Here is a 20989-nt window from a genome sequence, read left to right as displayed (position 1 = left end):
GTCACGCCAGCCAGGAGAAGACCCCGCCGACTCGAGGACCCTCTAGCGAGCAGCGATCCTGGGAGATGGAGCTGCCTGTAATTTGACTCACTAACACATGAAATATTCCCCTTGACAGAAGGTCAAAACAAAGCAAATGTTGCTCAGTGGTGAAGGACAGAATGGAAAAAGCGGATTAACTGGAAAGGATAATAAGCCGCCACGTCTTGTGCAGGACCGAGCGCCGACAGAGCGTCTCTCGCTTGCACGGCTGTGGAAAATCGACTGCTCAGACAAGCAAATTTGTGCCACCGCCAAGTGAATATTGGGGTTCGCCCCCCCCCCCCCGAGATGTTCACCCCAAAACAGACTGAGCACGAAGGTCTAACACCCGAAGGAAATCTCTCCAACTGTTAATCGGTAGGTAACACCAGAGCTGAGCCCGGATCAGCTCTTTCCATTCCCAGCAGTTAACGGGGAGTTAGCGTCCCCGCACACAAACAAGCCGGATGAACAGCCCCTTTTCTTCTTCCTCAGGCACGGCTTGTGAATCATCTCACTGCAGACACATCACTGCTTCAAATCAACGGCAGCGACATCAGACCCATCACTTCAAAGCAAGAAATGGGCGAGTTTCTACTCTCCAAACTGTCCGTGTGGTTCAGACCTATGTACTTTGTCCCAAATATCAAGTAGCTTTTTAAAGGTTCTTAGGCACAAAAACATTCAAAGCATGCACGTGCACGCGTGTGTGCGTGCAAGCGTTTGTGCACACACTGCAGCTTTAGAAACTGCAGATATAATCACCCGAGTAAAGGCAGCATCTTGAACTGAAATATGTAACCACTTTGGCCAGGAACCAAAGCAAACACTCCCTGGTCCCAGCCCATGCATTTAATCAGACTCTATCCCCAGCCTTTCCGCCGTGCCCCAGGCGCCCGGGCACTGGTGGCCTGGCCCAGGGTGCCCGCTCCCGAACGGCGCAGACCGCAGGTGACTTCTAGGGCACCCTTCATAGAGCAACGGACCTTTATTAGTTTAGGCAAAGTAACATGCAAAAAACATTTGAACAAGTCTCATCTGCCGATGCATCAGGATGCTGTGCGAGCTGCCAGGTCCCCAGCACCACCGCTGTGGAAGCTGGAGGAGAACCTGGCCATCCGTGGCCGGTGGGCTTTGCAGGACCCGGCTGGGTAGCAAAGGGTGATGCTGCCTGCAAGCTCCCCCACTGCAGGTGTGCATCGCGGTGGTGGGAGCGCAGCCGGCCCCGGGTGACCACCGCTGCCAGCACAGCTCTTCGGAGTCGTGTTGATCCCGCGTCCAGCCTTGGAGACAATGCATCTGAGACAGCGTGTCCCAAAACAAGCTGCTCCGGCAGCAGCAGTAGCGTTGACTGGTGCATCCTTTACCCTGCGGTCATCCCAGCTGCTACGCTGAGACCAGAGAGAGGGGAGATGTCCAAGCTGCAAGAGCAGTGAGCTTGGGAGCCATCTCACCCCTCAGTCCTCTGCCCTGGCTCTTGTGCTGGGTCCATCCATCTCCTGCCTACCTGGGAACGGGAGCGTGCTGGTGTTGGGCGCGGGATCTCTTGGCCGTGGGCTCGGGGTGGCAGGAGGGTGAGCCCAGCGCCCGCAGGATCCAGGAGGTGGTTAGGGCTGGCTGCGGCGGGGCCACACCAGCACCCACGAGTACCTGATACCTGGCGAGCCCCGACAATGGCACGTCCTCTTCCTCGGCATCTCGTCTCACGCCGTATGTTCAACCTTATCTCTCCTGTCTTCACACGCCTTCCACATTATGTGCCTGGCCAGATTCCTAGGGGTGAGTCTCGAATTTGGAGTATGTACAAAAAGCACTTGAACTACAGACAGAATCTGTATTAAGTCAACTAGGAACAGGGGCCTGATATTTGCTGAGAGTATTTAATAAATCGTAGGTGTTCTTTACCCCATGCATGTTCAAACAGCTCAAGATGAAATATGCACTTCAACTTAACAGTGATGGAGACCTCAGTCTTCAAAATCTGCTAGGAACACAATTTAATATCAATCTTCTTATATTAAACAGGATTATCTTTAAAAAGCACTGTTATGTATTTACTGGTTTACCATGAACAAATGCTTTTTTTTTTTTTTTGTGAAGATACTATATTATTTTATAAAAACAACCCAAGTCATTTGCCCTGTCTTTGGAAATATGCATATATTTCAAGAGAGGTTCAGAATGTTTTCCTCATTAAAAAAAAAGGCATGGAAAGACGCTGATTGATGAGCACGTCTGCTGCAGGCGCCGGTCACAGCCCAGGGCCCAGCATCTGCAGCATGGCCAGGGCAACGGCAGCAGCAGGGCCTGGGCGCAGGGCCGGGCTGCCAGGGGCGCTGCTGGGAACCGCAGCACCGTCTTTGCTTTGCTGATTCAGAAGCTGCTTGTTTGTGGAGGCATCTTCGATATCCAGGTCATACGCCAGTTCTGAAAGCAGAAGGAGAAAGAGGGTCAGAAAAACACCATAGAAAGAAAACACCATAGAAAACAAAGATGCTCCTGCATACGAGACCCATCTCTGAGCAAACCACCATCACAGACCCACATGAGGTCCAGACTCCCAGCACAGATGCGGATTTCACCCACACAAAGCCTACGTAACAGGCGTTAGGACAGGACGAGACCTACTTGGTCCCTGAGTGCGGTTCCCTGCAGCTGATAGCAAACATAGCATAGACGAATAAGCCAGAGGAGCCTAGAAAACACTGTCAACCCTCTGCCCTGGTCTCAGAACACCTCCCCCTACCCTGCAACAAACCCTCTGCTTGGAAAGACCAAAAAATCACAACTATAAGGTGCCCCACGAGGAAACTAAGAGAGAGAAGGGGAAGTGGCTTACTGAAGAGCTACTCCCAAAGAAAAACAACTAAGCTAAGTTAAGAGTGGGTGTTCAGCAAAGCAAAACATGTCTGCTCCCCACACATTGCAAGGATGTGTGCAGGAGTGAAGAAATCCAGGCAAGCACAGATGTTCCCCCTGAATCCAGAGCCAGCACAAGACCTTACTCACCAAATACCTCCTGGTTTGAGGAACTGAAGATCTCTGCGTTACTATAGCCTTACATAAGCGTGCGCAAAATAAGTTCACTATAGTAATTTCAACACACTCATCCCATTCCCTATCCACATCATCAAAGTGCAGGAGAGTGAGGAATGTGAAAAGATCGTGCACCCCTGGCTTACCGGTGTTGCAATACAGGGAGTTGCAGACGAAGCACATGGGAGCTCCAGTCCAAGAAAATATCCAGTATAAAAGTTTTGATCTACCAGAGTTAACACTTCGGTGGAGCATGGTATTAACAGGGAAGAACCTTGTGACAACCCCATCAGTGGTTACAAAGGACCTGCTGACCAGTAAGTCAGAGGCACCCCGGGCTCCCCGGGACAGGGAGGAATATCAGCCAAGCCCAGATAGGCAGTGTGGAAGGGAAAAAACACAGCAATTATCAGGACTGAGAACAAAAAGCAAAGGATGTTTTAAGATGCTACTGACTGCCCTGCCATTAGCTGCATCCACCTGGGATGTTTCTACCTGCAGAGCATCTGGACCTAGATGGTGTATTTGTGCTTGATTCAAGGCAAAGGGGGACTTGCTCCCCTTCTCGTGTTGCTGCCGTCTCCTTCTGGGGTCCAGGTTCCTCTCCTGGAGGGGAGCCAGTTAAGCCAGTCCCTCTCATCACCAGAGCCTGGCCTTTGGAAGTCAAGGGAGCTGGTTTCTAGCAGAAAAGACCCTGGCTCAAGCCTTTCACAAGCCCTTGTGGATCTCCAGCATACTCATGGGCTTGGATCATCCTACCCCACCCTTGAGAAAGAATCCAAGAGGCTGAATAAACACTCCAGCTGAAAACGCCACATCAATCCAGTGAACATCACTGCCAAGGCAAACACTCAGGCAGTATTTCTTCATCAAAATACCCAAACACTGCAAAACAAAAGCATAAAGATGTTAGCATGACAAGTGAGTCAGCCCAGGCCATCAAAGAGGGTCACAAATGACTGAAAGGGAGCACACATCCACATACACAAAGGGCCAGGTGCAAGCCAAATCCGCCTGGGAAGCGCTCTCCGACTTCTCCTGACTCCCATAGATGCTGACAACTCCTCCTCTCCACAACTCTCTCTTTTCCTCTTAATATGATAACTGATATAAATACAACATACACATAGTAAATAGTATTTAGTGCGAATACGCCATTGCCCTCCGGAGCTGCTCACACCACTGGGCAGAGCAGTCACCGTCCTGGAAAGGCTCCGGAGCCAAAAGCCATTCTCACCCCGCAGAAGAAGGGGCCTCGCTTCTCCGCGACCCGTCCCAGCGAGGCGGGGGAAGAGGACAGCAGTTTTGGAGCTGCCTGGCTGCACCATCTTACTTTCCCAAGCTCATTTCTGCAGAACGAGGGAGTGATTTAATAAAATTACAGAAGATTATTTCAGCCTTTTTATAAACTGATCACAAGACTCCACGGCTGGCACATAATCCTATCAGGACAACGAAATCCCCGGGAAAGGACGTACTCTGCCTGCCATTTGGGGTTTTGGAAGGTGTGCCCATATACTCCAAAGTCTCCTACAACATAAGAGCCTTATCGTCACTCACCAACCCACACGGGCACCTCCCAGCATGGGAGCAGCAAGGTGGCAAAGCTTGTGGGGAATATTTTTCTGTTAGACCACGTCACTTTGGGAAAAGCAAAAAAAATCCACAGGAGCCAAGCAAGTACAATTGCATTCAGTTTAGAAAAGACGTGAAACAAGAGAACTTCCAACAAAGTCCTTAGCAGCACAAAGGGTTCTGACACTTGTATTTAACATTTCATTCTGAAACTTTACAGTTTATGAGATCACAGTTTCCACACAGTCTGAAACACATTTGAATCATGCCGGAAATGTTCACCCAAAGTGTACCAAAATGCTAATTTCAGACTTTTTTTTTTCACATGGGAAATTTTCAAATTCTTAGATCTCACCTGAATCTGAGGAAAGGCAAATTTTGAAATCATGGAATTTCACCCAAGTGGGAACTCTGGTTTCTCATTCTCTTTGACCAAACTTCAAAGAAGGAAATAGAAACCCTGTTGTCATCAGAGATTTGCGAGATATTTTCCCAGCTTTGTTTAACAGCTTTAGAAGGTTTGGGTTTGGGTGTGGCATTTGTCTTAAATGCTCCTTGCATTACTCCCTTCTCTGCGTTTGTGTCCAATTGTAGTTTGAGGCTGATGGATTTAGCCATATGTCTTTTATTTCACACTAATAATGGGTCCTTATCCGTAGCAAATCCATTTCACTCAACTTCTAATGACCTTTTGTGTGTGTGTATAATAAATACATATATATAATATGTATGTTAAAAAAAAGGTATTCACCTCTAACAGACCAGAGGACCAGCAGATAGCACAGTCTAGGCAATAACAACATGAAGAACAAATAGCAATAATAATAATCATATTTCAAAATCCAGGAATCCAGATTAACAAATGTTCTTAATCAGGTATTTCCTGAGTGGGCTTCCTCCAGCTGTCCAGTTCTCATTAAGCTCCCCAATTAGTACAGAAGCTCACCACCACACCACAGTAGAGCGAAACATTTCAAGCCCCCAGACCTGTTGGGGAGAGAAAAACCCTGGCAGGAGAGGGCTGATCTGCCACGTGCGCCATCCCAGCCAGCCTCGCAGCCCTGCTTTCCAGCCATCTTCTGCTCTAAAGGTCCCAACTGCCCCAGCCTTGATTACACACACTAATTTGCAACAGTTTTCTGCTCCAAAGTGGCCCTTTGCCCTGCAAAGGCATTTCTGGGGAAAACTCGAAAAATCTGTTTCTGTTTATAATCAGTTAAGAGTCTGAAGGGTATTACCAACAATCTGCACTAATTACGTAGTCAATCTTCACTCATTTCAGCCCTCCGTGTCCTCTGGGCCGTGGATTAGATAATCCCCTTAAAATAATAGTCAATCATGAGCTCGGCTGGCTGTGTGCGTGCAAGCAGGCTGTGCTGTGCCGTTTCCTAGAATCCTTACGCAGCTGGGGAACGGCTCCAGCTGAACCCAGACCGTCCCCTGGAAGCGCCTCGTGTAACGAAAGCCCCGGGAACACAACGCTGCGGTGCTTTCTGCTCCTCAACAGCAAAAGCCTCAGTGGTCTTTCTTGCTTCAGCTTGCACGGCACTCAGGGACTGCTGCAAACTCTAAAAACCGCGCTTTGCACAGCGGTGACGTTCTCCCCTGGATTCCTGCTAGAAGTAGGTGCACCATCTCTGCGCAAGCTTATCGGGCACAAATCATTAAAATGCTCTTCTTCCTGAACCGCACTAGCTTTGGACGCATCTACAAAAGACAGCTAAAGCGGGAGGAGATTGTTTTCAAGTTGGCATAATAACTTCCATTGCAGCTGGCACAGAAAAAAGCCAGGAGGATAAGTACCGGCATGCAGGGAGCGTTACAGCAGGCACGCACATTCCTGCGCAAAACACACTGATGCCGAGTGAAACACCCCTTTTTACCCCTAAAAGGGCAACGGCGTCTGAAGCAAATAACTGGTAGCAAATGCCTCTGCGGCAAATGACATCCAAGAGGACAGCGCACGGCTACAGCAGGCTGGCTCGGGTGCACGGGCAGCTCTGCTAGCACAGCCGGGAACGGAGGGCTGCTGCCGGGCGCCCGGAGCCAGGGAATGTCATCTCGCAGCCAGGCATCTGGGCCGCCTGGTTGCCAAGCTGGCCCCAGCAGATGGTTCAGCAATCGACCTAATATAGTAACATACCCATAACTGATGTCCATGCTCGAAAACGGCTTCACGGAGTCACTCGATAGCTCTGCTGGTGCCCCGGGCAGTGGCGATGGCTGCAACGGGGATCCCCCCGCGGGGCAAGTCCGTCCTGCCTACTGCAGTGTGCCCAGGAAACGAGGCTGCCGAGGGGGCCAGCACTTGTGGGGACACAGTGGTGGCTCTTGCAGATGACAGACACTCTGTGGTGCAAAGGGCCTAGGGACCGGCTCGTGACCATGTGTTTTCAATAAGCACAAAACACACTGAGCAGAGATATCGGAGACAAGCAGGACAGCTTTTCAAGCTCCTGAAGCTCTCATGATCAGTTGTGAACACCTGCCCTGCGCATGTCCTTCAGGACTGGTCTAGGAGAGCACACGCTACTATTACAGATGAGAATTATAATCTCTAGGGTGCATTGCTTTATTTTATTTTTTTAAGCAGCGAGCCTTGCAGTCTGGAACAAACTGCAGAGGGATGCAGCAGACTCTGGGTATCTCCAAAGCGAGACTGGATTCCTCAAAGGCAGAGATGTTCAAGTGAAGCCCAAGTTATTGAGCTCACTATAAGGTGAGATGTAAGAGCCTTGCAGATCAGACTGCCTGACCCTGACTTCCCGCTCTCCCTGTGTCTATGGCTCCAAGCACTTCAATAGAACAGGTATTGTCACCCAAAATCTAGAAAAACGCTACCGTTTCATCACACACTATTCCTGCTTGAACACCAAAAGCTTTGCTCAGGTTAACCTCCAATTACCCGGCTTTCTAATGCAAACAGCTCTTACTACAAACATACCTCTGTATCCAAAAAGCAAACGTCTGAACACATCCACAGCATCACACAGTGCACAAGGCCACAGCTGCACAGAGCCAGGATCCTCATCAGCCCTCTGCGTCTCCAAAACACCTTGGACTCTTCTAAACATCTAGCCAAGTATGGTTTTATTTTACCAGGGAGGTTTTGCCCTCTGGGTTTATTCTTGCCAAAATCCTGGAGCACTAACAGGTTCACCAGTTGTCTCCTTGCGTAAGGAGCTGTAACACCCCAGCAGTAGGTGTGGACGTGATGGTGCGTAATTAAAGCGTGAGCCAGGGCTGGCTGCAGTGCTTGGGTTGGCATGGTGGCTGAGATCACCTAGCTGGATGCACAGCATGTGCATGGCCTTGTGCCTGTGCTCGTCCACCTCCTCCGCAGCAATTTAGGAGGTGTGGCTCTTGGCAATTCAGATTTGGAAAAAAATGAAAAATACGGCTCAACACCATGCCTGTGTCATTGGCAACGTGGCCAAGGGAGCCTGGCTCGGCTCAGCAGCGAGCGGTAAAACCAACTTCCTGGGAAGAAACTCAAAGGAATTGGTTTGGGAACCACTGATCTGCAAACCAGGACCTACCCTGGCTCGACATATGCAGGAGCAACGCGTGCTGCAGCCCGCCACTTGCCAGAACGTGCCCTTACAAGCGACCCGAGGACCACAGACACCACTGAAAACCAGCGCTGATTCGGGTCAAGTTCCCCCAGGACGGCAGGGGGTTTTTTAGGAGGGCAGCGACCAGGGTAATTTTTGTGGCTCCAGGTCATGGGGGAAGGAAGCTTTGGAGCTGAGTCAGGAAGAGCACAAGTCATCCGGTGTGGAGAGGTGAGGGAGCTCCCAGTCCACCTCGACCCAGGAGAGCGATCCTCGTGCCGCTACAGGTACGCAGGGCCATCAGCGATGAGCTCTGCAAGGAGCCCCAGGTGTACGGCACAGGTACACACATCTGGGTCCCCACCACCGCGACTATCACAGGAATCTTGGCCACGGATATCCTCAAGCCTTTGATGGAGGAAAGGGACAAAAAATCCCCAAAAGCCCAACACTTCCCATGGCACAGGCAGAGGGGCTGCACCATAACCCCACTTCAGGTGACTACTTCTCCACCCCACTTTGTCCAGAGGTTGGGGCGGAGGAAGGGCTGTCATTTGTGACTTTGGCCAATGGTTTCTTCTAAAAAAAGTACTCATTAATTCCTCTTTGCTCCTCGCTGTTCTCTAGACTTACTCCAAAGAGAATCTGGCACCTGCAAGTGCATTAATCATTTTTCCTTCGGCAACAAGTGAAAGTGTTTCTGAACTCTGCTTGCAGAGCGGAGCCACAAAAACGTGTTTAGCAAAAGGTGTTCGTGTAATCTATTAAAAATTAACAAGTCTCATTAGCATTATTAATTGGAAGCGCTGGAGTCCTTGTATTTTGATGACAGAGCAGCATGCCCTGATCTGATATACAGCTGTATGGTCCAGAAAAAGAGCTGTTACCTAAAGGAACTAGGAGAGAAGAATTGAAAAACAGTGAGCTAAAAATGGAAAGCCAAAAGCATCTGCAAATGTAGGAATCAAGAAGGACGACAAGAAAGGAAAGGCTGGAAACAGAAGAGAATGAATAGAAGGGAAATGATTTCTGAAGCAGGAATATAGGTCAAGTAATTTCCTTCCAGATCCCCCACTGCCAGGAGCTGGACTTCACTTCAGAAGAAGGAGCCAGCACCCCAGACCACGGGTCTCCCTGCGCTGGCCCTCTGGTCCCTGCACAGACCTTCACGGTCTGAGCCCACGGAGCGGTCCATCCTGCTCTCTCTGTGCCACCTCAGGGCAGTGCAGATTTTGGGAGGTAACGGTCCCAGTGACAGCAGAGCAAAATGAGATGCTTCAAATTTCCTCTAATGACACTGAAACCAGCATGATCACACCAAACTGAAGTTTTCTCCTTCATTTTTGTTCCCCTTGACTCTACTGGCATGGAAATGAGTGGTCTAATGAGGGAGCCGGATGGAACCCTTTCCTCTTCTACCACAGGATTGATTTGGTCCTCAGAGAGACAGTCGAAGCCTTTCCATCCTTTCCATACGCACTGCAGGAAAGTGAAAAGTACAACACTCATTAATTTTTCAACTGCTGCCGTTATGCGTAGCAAAAGCTCTTTGCTGCGCCATGGCCAGGACAGGCAGCTCTTGTTCTCTACCTGCTAGCGTTAGCCTCTCCAAGCTCCAAATGCCACATTTAGGACACTCGTTCACTAGGCAGTCCTGCCAAGACACAATCCTACGAGGAACGCGAATGGCCCCTGGAGTCCAGACGCTATCCGCTAAAAGCAGCCCTCGAGGCAGAAGGATATTTATCAGTGCTTGATCAGAAAATTCACAGCGGTGTTATGGACCCAGGAACATCTCACAATTTTCTTTGTGACGCATTATGAGCAGAAACCAGACTTAAGCCAGGCCCAGGCCGCAGAGATTTGGGTTCTGGGCATTAGTACTCCAGGTAGGAACCAGCAGCGTGCCTCTTCCATCAGAAAGGAGCCGGGACTTTGTGTACATTCAATCAAAAATCCCTGGACATCCATCATTCCCTTACGCTTGCAAGGAAAAGGAAAATCGAAGTTGGCTGGCATTTTGCAGCTGAGCTGTTTGAACACACGTGTAAACAAAGCGTCCGAGCAGCGCTCCTAACCCGGAGGATCCATCAAACTGACAGCGACTCCACGAGCCTGGAATTCACGATGCCAAGGAAGATATTCGGAGTAAGATTTCGGGTCTCAACCCAAATTCTTGGGCCCCACAGGTACAGTCGGCACGTAGCAACACACAAACATCCGCTCAACTGCTGAGCCTGCCTCTGCTCCTGAAGAAATCCCAGGTTTTGTGCTCCTGAGCTGCCTGAGCGGATGGAAGGACGCTGCCTTCTGCCCGCGCCTGGGGAGCCCGGCCGGCCCGGGGACATCTGCAGGGCACCGACTGAGGTGGGACCACTGCCAAGGGAAGGCAGCCGCGAGGCTACAGCACTGTCCAGTTTTTTTATTGCATTAAGCTGCTAAAAAAAAAAAAAATTAAAAAATGGCCCTATACTAAAGAAACATTAAAGTGACTTCAGCCTATAAAAATGGGTAATGCAGGAGGCACTAGGAAACATCACCATACCTGACTTTCCCATTTTATGTAGAAGAGAAGGGTTGGGCAACTTTTTGTGGGCTGCAGGTCCCGTCCCCCTCCCAGGCGTGCTGGAAGATGCCCCGGGAACACGCACCGAGCTCCGAAGCCAGCACCTTGCTTTGCACTGCCTTTTGCCAGGCTGCTGTGAAAGACGGACCCAAATCAAAGCCAGCTGCTTGCTGGACGTGGGTGACGTCTGACGCAAAACCAGCGTTAGTTCTTGCTCTCTGCCTCCTGAAAGGACAGAGCTCAAACCCAGGTCCCGAAGCACGACGGAGCCGAAAGCCAGAGCCAAGCGGCAGCTCTGCTCGGAAACCCGGAGTCATCCCAGCCGCGCGGCAGGACGCCGCGGTGGAGCACGAGCCTCGTGCCAGATCCAGCTTGTGACCCGCTCTTTCCAGGGAGCAGAGAGGGCTCCACCTGACGCCGGCAGTCGGGGCCACCGCAGAGCTCCAAGACACCACCCTGGAGGTCCCCAAGCTCCTCCTCGAGGAGGAAGGCGCTTCGGCGTGCAAGCGCGGCCGCGGCGGGTCCCGTGGGACGGGGCTGCGCGGCTCCGGCGGGAGCGCTCGGCAAGCGCAGCGGATGCATCGCTGCACAGCACGCGGGGCGGTGACACCCCAGCAGCTCGGCTGTGACACCGGGAGGTGTCAACACCAGTGGAGCCCGAGGTCCACGTCGAGGAATGCCTCCCCCTCCGCGCTATTTTTAGCTCTCGCGGCTCAGGCTCAGGAATGTCACAATCGCAGTGGAAAATCAAAATAAAAAGTCTACGTAATCCAGTTTGCAAATCCCTTTTAAAATACAAAATCCTCTATAAAACGGATTACAGAGATTAAAGATAAAGTTTCCTTGAAATCAAGAAGTGCCTTTCAGCTTTCCTCCTCTCCCACCCTCCCAAAAAAGGAGAAGGAGCTGGGCTCGAGTGACGCCAAGCCCCCCAGCGCCCCGCTCCCACGCGCAGGGGCAGTGCAGCCGGGCCGCGGGAACCGCAGCGGTTCCCTTCAGCCTTCGGCAAGGGCACAGATGTGACCTCGCCGCTGCTCTCCTGCTAACCCAGCGGTCCACAGGCACGCAAGGAGCCCGTCACAAGGGCCACCTCATCGCTACGCCCTATCAGACCCTGACAAACTGGGCAGAATGGGCTTTTTCTACCCAATCCTGCCCGAAGCACCATTTTGGGGCGTTACCTGCTGCGTTTCCCTGAGCATCCAGGGTGAAACATCTGGATATTCTGGCAGTCTCCCCACATCAGGGAGCGGAGGTGATGGAGATGCCCGCCAGCCTCCTGCATGTTTTTTCTCTTTCCCAGGCAGAAATGGGCTTCGAGGCACGTGCCGGCACTGCTTTGGGTTTGGGAGCTGGAGGAGCCGCGGCAGGACTTTCACCCCATCAGCGCTCCCAGCCCTGCGGGTGCCCAAGAGAAAAATGTCCTATTAAATCAGGGTGGTCTCACAAAAATCGAGATGTTTCACAGGGCTGCGCCAATGGCGACGTTACCAACTGGGGAAAGCCAAAATTCTTTGTGCCAATGATACCAAACCACGTAGCACCAACGCTATTATTATTTTGATCCATTAAAATCGCTATTTCCTTTAATAGTTTGATCCAAGTGTCCATAGTCAATGGTTGCAGATCAATTGGCTTCTGGGAATTTTTATTTCATGGGAGGTTTTGTGCTTTCATTCTTATTTGGAAGCAAAAAAGGCTGTAATATTAGCATTCCCTGCAGAACATAGCTTCAAGTTCCCAACCTGTGATCGTTCAAGGACTTCTGCAGCTGTAGATGCCTGTTTCGAGCTAGCGTTAGGTCACTTTGAGTGATGCTCATAGAATAAGGATCAAAACACTTCCAGCTTGATCAAAAGGACATTTTATGAACATTGCAGCCAGAGTTAAGTACTGATGTGAATACTTACATTCGCCCTTACATCGGTTCGGCTCAGTTCTAATAAAATTAACACCCTTTTAAATAATGCACTCAGTTCGTATTTGTTTCACGTTTTTGCGCCTTATGGCTCTGAAAACGTATCCTCCAGACCTTTCCATCACACTGGGAACATCTGCTGCATCACGGCCTGGAAATCACTGCCTTCTTCTCCAGAGGGGTAAGGGGGGCCACCGCTGTGTATGGTCACTCCACCACCTCCAACCTGAATTTACCCGCCAAAGGTTTCCCCCCCTCAAAAGAGGCTAAAGCAATCAGACTCTTTCTTTCCTCAGTAGAAATTATTACCCCAAAATAAGCAATTAAAAACTGAGCTAAAAGCACCAGCAGTGCTCCTCTGAAAAACAGAGGCAACAGAAGAAACGAGGCAGTGAAAAAACTAGTCTCTTTTCTGCTCTTCTACTCACACATTAGAGGAAAAATGGACTTAGCAGCCCAGGACGGAGAACGTCTTATTGGCACAATACAGCCATTTAAGTGTTCTGTAGAGATACTCATCTCAAAAGCCAGAACAGAAAGAGCATTTTTCTCCCTTGTATTTATTTTTACTTTTTTTGGTGCCAGCTCACCTTAGCTGAAAAGCACATTGAGATTGTAATTATGGGAAGGCCTCATCTGGTAGATTTGTAAACTCAGCTATCAGCTTGAATTACTGAAATTAGCAAGGCTAATTTAACGTCGCTGGTCAAAATAGCTCAGATTTGGAATTTCTTAATGGCCTGAGGAGAAGGAGCCTTTATGCATCCTGCAATCTAGGCTTCATTCTTAGACTAAATTCCTTCTCATAGATTTTGTGAATGCCCTGTTTTGTAGCCAACACAAACTCTGTCCAGTAAAATAATGTAAGGACTCAGAATGAAAAGAGATTAGCTGTTCCCTGCTCCTGTTATTTTAAAGCAGAAATAACTTTGGCTTCTACTGATTCATAGACAAAGCTTGAAATGCAAAGCATGCTCAACTCCAGATTCAGCATGAAAAGGACCTTAAAATATTCCCGAGTGCAAGTAATGGACTTATTAGAGGGATGAAAAGAGGCACTTTTCACAGAATCCCAAGCTCTTTAGTCCTGTCATATCAATAATCTTGCTTGAGAATTTCGTTCTATTTACCTTTCTTTCCCTTCAAAATATCCTGCCTGATGCACACGGAATAAAAGATTTACACTTGCAAAACATTACTTTATGTCTGTTAATGCTAGCCGGCGAGCATCGTAAAACGCTCGCGGGGCACACACGGCGCGAGCGCGCGTGACTGCAGCGGGACGGCGCGCAACAGCACGAGTCTGTGCAACGTTCAGCTTCACACCTGACAGCTTACGAGCGAGGGGGTAATTTTAAAGACTTGGTTAAAAGCCTCGTCGTTAAATAATGACAGCTGATCGTGCTGGAACGCAGCGTACCTGCAATCTGCGCTCTTCTCCTCTCTGTTCAACACCCACAGAGACGATGGAGACAATGAGAAAAAGCATTACAGATACCAGGAACAAAAAAAATCTATCAGGCTGTACTTAAACCATGGGAATATGCACAATTTTACACCATTTACTTAAATTTTGCAGGACAATTTTAAGTTGCTAAACAACTAGTGGCAGTTCCGGGAGGGTTTTCACCTGGGTCTCCCAGCTGCCAAACCCTCACTCCAGCCCAGCTCCGTCTGACAGGGTAAAACCCCGACACGGGCAATGCCACCGGATCGTCAAGGAGCCAGGACCCCCTGTAAATAGAACTAAGAAATTTTGGAAGATTTGGGGACATGCGAAATTTGGGGCAGGGGAGGGGGCTGTAAGATGTTTCAGTAGGACAGAAGTGACTTAGGAGCCTCTGGGCCATCCCACACAGTGGTCCTGGTTGCCCTGCATCCTCCTACATAACAGGAGCTGGCCATTTATTTTGACAGAGACATCTGTGCTCTTCAGTGTACATAAATGTTTGGGGTTTGTCATCATTCTCAGACCACTTACTTCCCAGTCCATGCACTGGGTTCATTCAACATGTAAAAATACCTCCTTGCTATGTGCTTGTTTTTGGATTTTGCTCTTTCGCTGGTACACAGAACTGTTTTTCTTTTTTCCACATTTCCTAATGAGTTCTGGCGGTGGGAAGTTGTTTGTAAATCACACAAGTATTTGTTTTACTGGAAACATCTGCTTTAACACATTTGTCTTGAAAAAGCTCTTTTTTTTTAAACAAAGGTATTAAGCTGCAATGTAAATTGGGCACATCTGTTTATGAGTCACTGCAATAGCGCTGCCTCCAATGCACCAGATCACACAGATCTCCAGAGGCCTGATCCAGCAGAAATTGGAAGTTTACAGTTTGCTCCCTTTTCCAGCATGACTTTTCATAGAATATCGCTGACTGATTTAATATATTAAGGCCACTAAGTAAGAAAGACCTATTTAGCATCTGCTAACAGCATTAAGTGTCTGGCCCAATTCAGCTGGGTCCTTAAGCCTACGCTTGACTTTACCCATGCAAGGACTGGTTTTGGTGGAAGAATTCTGGTTAAAGGTGGGACATGAGGGACGCCTGCACCTTGGGGACTCCAGACCACACCAGACCTACCTCTGCCCACGGTGCCTGACCACCTCTGCTGTCTTCAGTCGTACAACGCTGCCACTAAAAGCATTTAGGGGAGCAAACTAGAAGGAAAAACATCAGCCAAACCTCCAGGAAAACTTCCTGACCCACCAGGTGATATTTGTTCTCTGGAAATTCAGGCAGGGTTTTTTTGGCTGCATTTCAGCCCTTGCTTACGGCCTCTTCCAAGTAAGGAGACCAAAGCACACCCTCAGCTCTCCGGGACCGGCTCTGCGCAAGGACCCTGGCTTTCCCACTGACGCCAGAGCAACCGGGCCCGGGGAGACCCATCAGATGGTGGCAGCCCCCCGGGACACCCCATGAGCACGGGGGAAGGAGCAGCTCTCCCGGGCTGGGGATGAATGCAGTGAGCAAAAGCAGCCGGGTACTGCTGCAGCGGCTACTCCTCTCCACCCAAGAGCTGCCGCTGGCCCCAGGTTTGGAGAAACTGGTCCATCAGGGACAGCGTCTGCAGACAGACGGAGCAGGCACCTGCTCCCGGGAAGGGTAAAGCACTCCGAGGAGCCAGCACGCAGCCGCATGTTCGTTGCACGGTATCGGACACACCCAGAGCATCTTTTAGTCTCTGCAAAGGCAGGAATAAAGCTACAAGCGCCAGCAACGGAAATCAAAGCCGACAGCACGTCGGCTGCTCTCCGACACGGTAGAAAGTCTGCCCTTCGCGGGAGGGGGAATGCGTTTCTGGTATAAATGCATTCTTTCCCATTCTCTGCACTTGCCTTAACACACGATTTATGTGGACAAGCGAAGAGGACAAGGGAAGAGGAAGAAATATTGCAGGCTGTGCTGCACTGTGACTTTGGGGAGCACACAACTTTCTTTTATTTACTTTTTCCTGGAATTAGCCACACCAAACCAGAACAGGACAAGCAAATGCACCCAGGCTGCAGAACAGCCAGTGGAGAGTTATCAGGGAGGCGAAGGATATTACTCAGACTCTGATAATAACCACTAGCTCCCACCTGCCAACTGCAGACTGCGTAATGCAAAAAAGTCCAAAAACATGCTGCAGCAGATGTCTGCCTCCCCGTGCAGGAAGCGTCTCCAGCATCCATGGGACCCAGGCAACTCCAAAATAGCTTCAAGTCTAACAATTTTACAGAGACTCGAGACGCTAAGTACGCTGGGACTAAAACAGGAAAGAAGAAAAAAAAAAAAAAAGAAGAAAAAGGATGTGTATCGCATTGCGGTTGCAAGTTACATGTTAGAAATCCTGCCAGGACTCCCTCGCTGGCCCTGGGACGATGACACGTGCCCTTCCAGCCTGGCCACCCGCCGAACGGCCGCGGCTCGGAGCAAACGAGCTCCCGGAGCAGCTGCCACCGCAGCACGGACGCCCCGGCCAGCGGCGTGCAATCCTGCGAGGGAGCGGCTGGCCGCGGGACCACCGCCATCCCAGGGAGCAGCCCCCTCGCCGGGTCCCACCGCGGCAAGGCAAGAGCAGAGCCTTGCTCTGGCCGGGGGATGAGTTGGCCCAGGTGCCGCAGGAACTGGAAAGCAAACAGCAAGCAGCAGCAGGCTGCGAGATATTTTTGAGAGCTCTAAATACCATTGAAGACATTTTCTGAAACAACAGAAGCTGGTCAAAACGCCAAATTTCCATTCCCACAGCAAACATGGAATGTGCTACTACTCCAAGCTAGAACAAAGGCAAAATGCGTCCAAATTTTCTATTGTTAATAAAAAGACAAACAAAAATAAGTTGACTTTGGGAGGTCAAAACATACCATTCCAACAAAGTCCATTCAATTCATTTGGATGTCATCTTCTCTGTGGTACAATTAAAAATGTAATCTCAAGCACACTTTTAGACAGAAAGCCACTTTGGAAGGAAAGCTCACAATGATGCATTCCAGTACGGGCAAACAGGCTGTTTCTGCATTTCTCCACCACAGGAGAGAAAGAAGTTTCAATTTATTTTCAAAGCAAAAAACAAAAAAAAACAAAACCACAAAACTGTGCAAAAATTAGCACGCTCCCATTGCACCTCCATTCTAGCAGAGAGACATTTCCCAGCACAAAGTCTTTCCATCAGAAACTTTCCAACGAGCCATAAAAGCAACTGAGGGGAGGTTACATTTCAGGGTCAAAGCTTTTTTGCCCCAGGTGATACACCACACACCCACAAGAGCTGGCAAGGTCGACAAACTTGGCTCTCACGATTCAGAAGCATTTGGCTGTGTGCAGTTTGTTGATAAGGAAGCAAACCCATCTATGTTCTCCTTAGAGCCACGGTTAGGGAGAAGGATGACGGAGGCAGAGAGTCCCGCGGCTCGCAGACACCGCGTGGGAAGGAGAACATCTTTCCTCCAGTTCACAGCTCATTTATCTCACCCTTGTGAGGGGTCGAGAATCTGGGAGAGATTCATATGGGAATTACTGGAGCCAGCATTCGGACACACCTGGTTCAGTTCATGTTACTACTGGTGTTAGCTTCAGCGAGGACGACAGATGTTCATGCAGCAGGTCACAGCTAATTCAGAACAGTCGAAGAGAGCTTCTTCCTGACAAATGATGAATTCCCCCGTTTCTGAAGCACACTGAAAGCAAACAGGCCAGTGTTGACTCAGTAACCGATCACGTCCAGGTAATACACGAACTGATGAGTGATTTGCAGACCAGGCCCAAGTACAAACTATTTTACTTGCAATTATAGCAAAGTGAGGGGTGGGGAGAAGAGAAAAAGAAGCGTGGATTGAAAACGCCAAGGCCTGAGAGATTTCTCTGGGGAAGCACCCCTCTCCCTCTTTCTGATATTTTTTTGACATGGCCTAAAAAGACAGTCTGCTCTCTGGACAAGTCTGGGTTTCCTTTGGTTGGAGACCATCGATCACCAGCGCCCAGGCTCCAGGATCAGACGCACATGCTAGTCCAGCATGGATCTTCATGGGTTTCATTTTGGGAGCCTCGTATCAGGGAACAGCTTTCCCTGCAGCCCGGAAACCCACTTCCTAAAGCCCGTGACCTTGTTGTTTGGAAAGAAACCAAGCACAGGGGGCTTCCCAAAGCGGTCTAAGCCCAGCAGCGCCTGGCAGCAGCCTTGTCCTGGAGTGCGGGAGCAGAGCCCTGCTCCAGGATCACTCCAAGCAGTTTTTGGCTCTTCTGCTGACACTAGCTTTCAGCTCTTCCAGACATTTAACTCTCAGCTTCATTTAATCCAGCCTGATCAGTTTATAGACACATATTTATACATTTATGGAAAGATGTAAAAGCTAATTTTCAAGAGTGTGATGCTCCCTGGCTGCAGCAAGTGAGAGCATGTTGGATCTCAGGTAAGGAGACCTACTACCACGTAGGCTCTCGCTCAACCACATCCAAGTAAACACCAGCTCCCCGGAGCCTTCGGCTGCTGCCATAACGCAATGCCATAACTCGCGCTGTTAAGTCATTGCCACAGTATCCCGTATAACAAAACACACATTTGTTCAAACTCAAACAGGGGAACCAAGAGGCAAAGGTCATGAGTTTTAAGGCAGCCTGGAGAATTTCAGCATTTCTCATTTTCTTCCCCTTAGGGTTCAAGAGTGCTCTGAAAGTTGTACCCCAAAATCTTCCATAAAGTGGCAACATCCATGGTCCACCTGAAGCAACCTCTGCCCACTTGGACAACATCTATCGGAGGCCAAGGCAATCGATGGCAGTGAAACTGCCACCGCTGAGAGGCCAAGGCCCTCTGCTAGACCCCTTAAACAAGACAGGGACATCTGGCCCTACGTTAATTGCATTTGCAGCTTTTCACACAGTTGTATTTCCTCAGGACACTTTCTGGGCATACGCACGTCGAGCTCTTCCTGAGCCAAGCCGTGTTTAATAGTCCTTGATAGATCTCAGCTCCATTAATTCGTCTTCTGGCGTTTTTGACTCCATAAAGCTTTGGGGTCTCCCTGCTGTGCGAAGTTCCTCCTGTCCAACCCTTCTCACTGGCCGTGCAGCCAAATCCCCACCACGACGGCTGTGTGCTTCAGCAGATCCCGCTCTTGCCAACCCCGGTCCCGTGTTCAGCCAGTTTCTGAGCACCGCGGCATTGCGGGACCGCAGCAGGAGCTCAGCACATGACCCTGCTAAAGCACCGTCCCACGTCTGCTCCCCTGCGCTGGTGCTCAGGTGGTCAAAAAAGTGACTCCTGGCCATTGAAGTATAACCTGAGGCGACATTTATTGCATCCCTGTAATCGCTCTTATCAGTTTACCTGCAGTAAGGCATTAGGAAAAGCTGAGCCGCCCATGAAAGGGACACCCTCTCCCACGCAGAGAGTCAATCAGCGTGCTCGGCTGCTATCAGGCTCGCATACAAACCGCTCTTTGTGCGGCAAGCTCTGCAGATACGATGCCATGACTATCTCTGACTATCTGCGTAAGGTTATCTTGTCAGTCCATTAGCAAGTACCACCTGGTCTGCTTCTGTCTGAAATACTCATTTATTGTTGTCCCTTAAAAAGAAATCCATTTCAACTGTTCTGTCTTTCCCAGAAGACAAAAAAGGCACAAAAAGAACAGCAAGTTTGTATCCGAGTCAGGAAGCGTGTTTCCCAGCCTTAGAAGGACTCGCGCATTTTCAGCTAGAGGAAAACAGATTCATCATCCTTTAAAAATAAATATGACTATCACTATTGCAACTAAGGCAGATTTTTGCATACTTGAAATTGTTTTGATGCGTTCAGTCATGTAAAATGCTGCTCTCAGTAACAATTTAAAGATACATCAGCTCCCAGATTACACTGTTAAAAAGTGTCTCCTTAGACACTCTGGTATTACACAAGCTACCACTGAAACTCGCAGCCTGTGTTCAAGCCCAAACAGGGGGTAAATGTTTTGCCAGCCGAGTGCCATTATAAACACCAAGACGTACGGGCTTGAGAAGCAGTCACAGAGCCTCATTCACAAAACGTCTGTAAATGTGTACAGTGTAAAAGCAGAAGCAGCAGATCATCTCGTCGGACATCAGTATGTCTCAACTTGCCAGATTCCACCCAGGCACCATACACTGAGCTCAAGAACCAGCCCGGCCTGCGCCGATTTGAGACTCCAAAATAATGATTTAAACCATCTTCAGCTCACATTGTAAATATGATGCATATGATTTATAGCTATGTGACTACCTGCTATTTAAATGTCTTCAGCTGATCCAGCTTTCAAAAATTGGTACGTCATTCATTGCTTTGGGTCAAAATGGACCAAAGCAGTGGAAGTCAGCTCCTAAAAACACAAGACACAAACTGCTCAGATGGATTTAGATCTGCAACCTGAAGACCAACACCAAAAGAGTTAAAAAAAAAAAAAAAAAAAAAAAAAAAAAAAAAAAAAAACAGAAAAATAAGAGCATGGGGTTAATATATCCAGTGGATACGCTTGCCGATTTCAGATGCTTTTGCATAAATACGGCTTTTCTCAATGTGCAAATTTATTCTAACAGACAGATTCTCTAGTTCTTCAGTTGGGGATTTATTGTTTCCTTGGAGGAACTCACAGCATAAAAGCTACAAGAACCCTTTAAAAGGTAAACATAAAATATACTGTAAGGCCCAGAAGGGTCACAGCACTGAAAACAGCCAGCTGAAGGCTGCTGTAAGCTGGCCCATCTCTTAAAGCCACCAATCATTTTCCCAGTCTGTCAATAAACAAATTCATTTTTGCTGACTTCAAAAGTAAATTCATGAACTTGCCACTCAGTTACAGCTTCAGCCAACTGTTACATGTGA

General features: G+C 49.2%; 1 protein-coding gene across 2 annotated transcripts in view; it reads right to left on the bottom strand.

Annotated features, from left to right (window-relative positions):
• Positions 1-990: 990 nt before the first annotated feature.
• GPC3 (glypican 3) overlaps positions 991-20989 on the bottom strand; it is a 127828-nt gene continuing 107829 nt past the window's right edge. For both annotated transcript variants that reach the window (XM_064518327.1, XM_064518328.1), the window contains one exon: positions 991-2448. In XM_064518327.1, coding sequence (XP_064374397.1) covers positions 2273-2448 — 176 coding nt within the window. In that variant the 3' untranslated portion in view covers positions 991-2272. The remainder of the gene's footprint in view (positions 2449-20989) is intronic.

This window comes from Dromaius novaehollandiae, chromosome 11 (genome assembly GCF_036370855.1).
Source record: "Dromaius novaehollandiae isolate bDroNov1 chromosome 11, bDroNov1.hap1, whole genome shotgun sequence".
NCBI lineage: Eukaryota > Metazoa > Chordata > Aves > Casuariiformes > Dromaiidae > Dromaius > Dromaius novaehollandiae.
The sequence above is the reverse complement of the archived record's forward strand: the minus strand, read 5'-3'. Positions and strand labels throughout refer to the sequence as shown.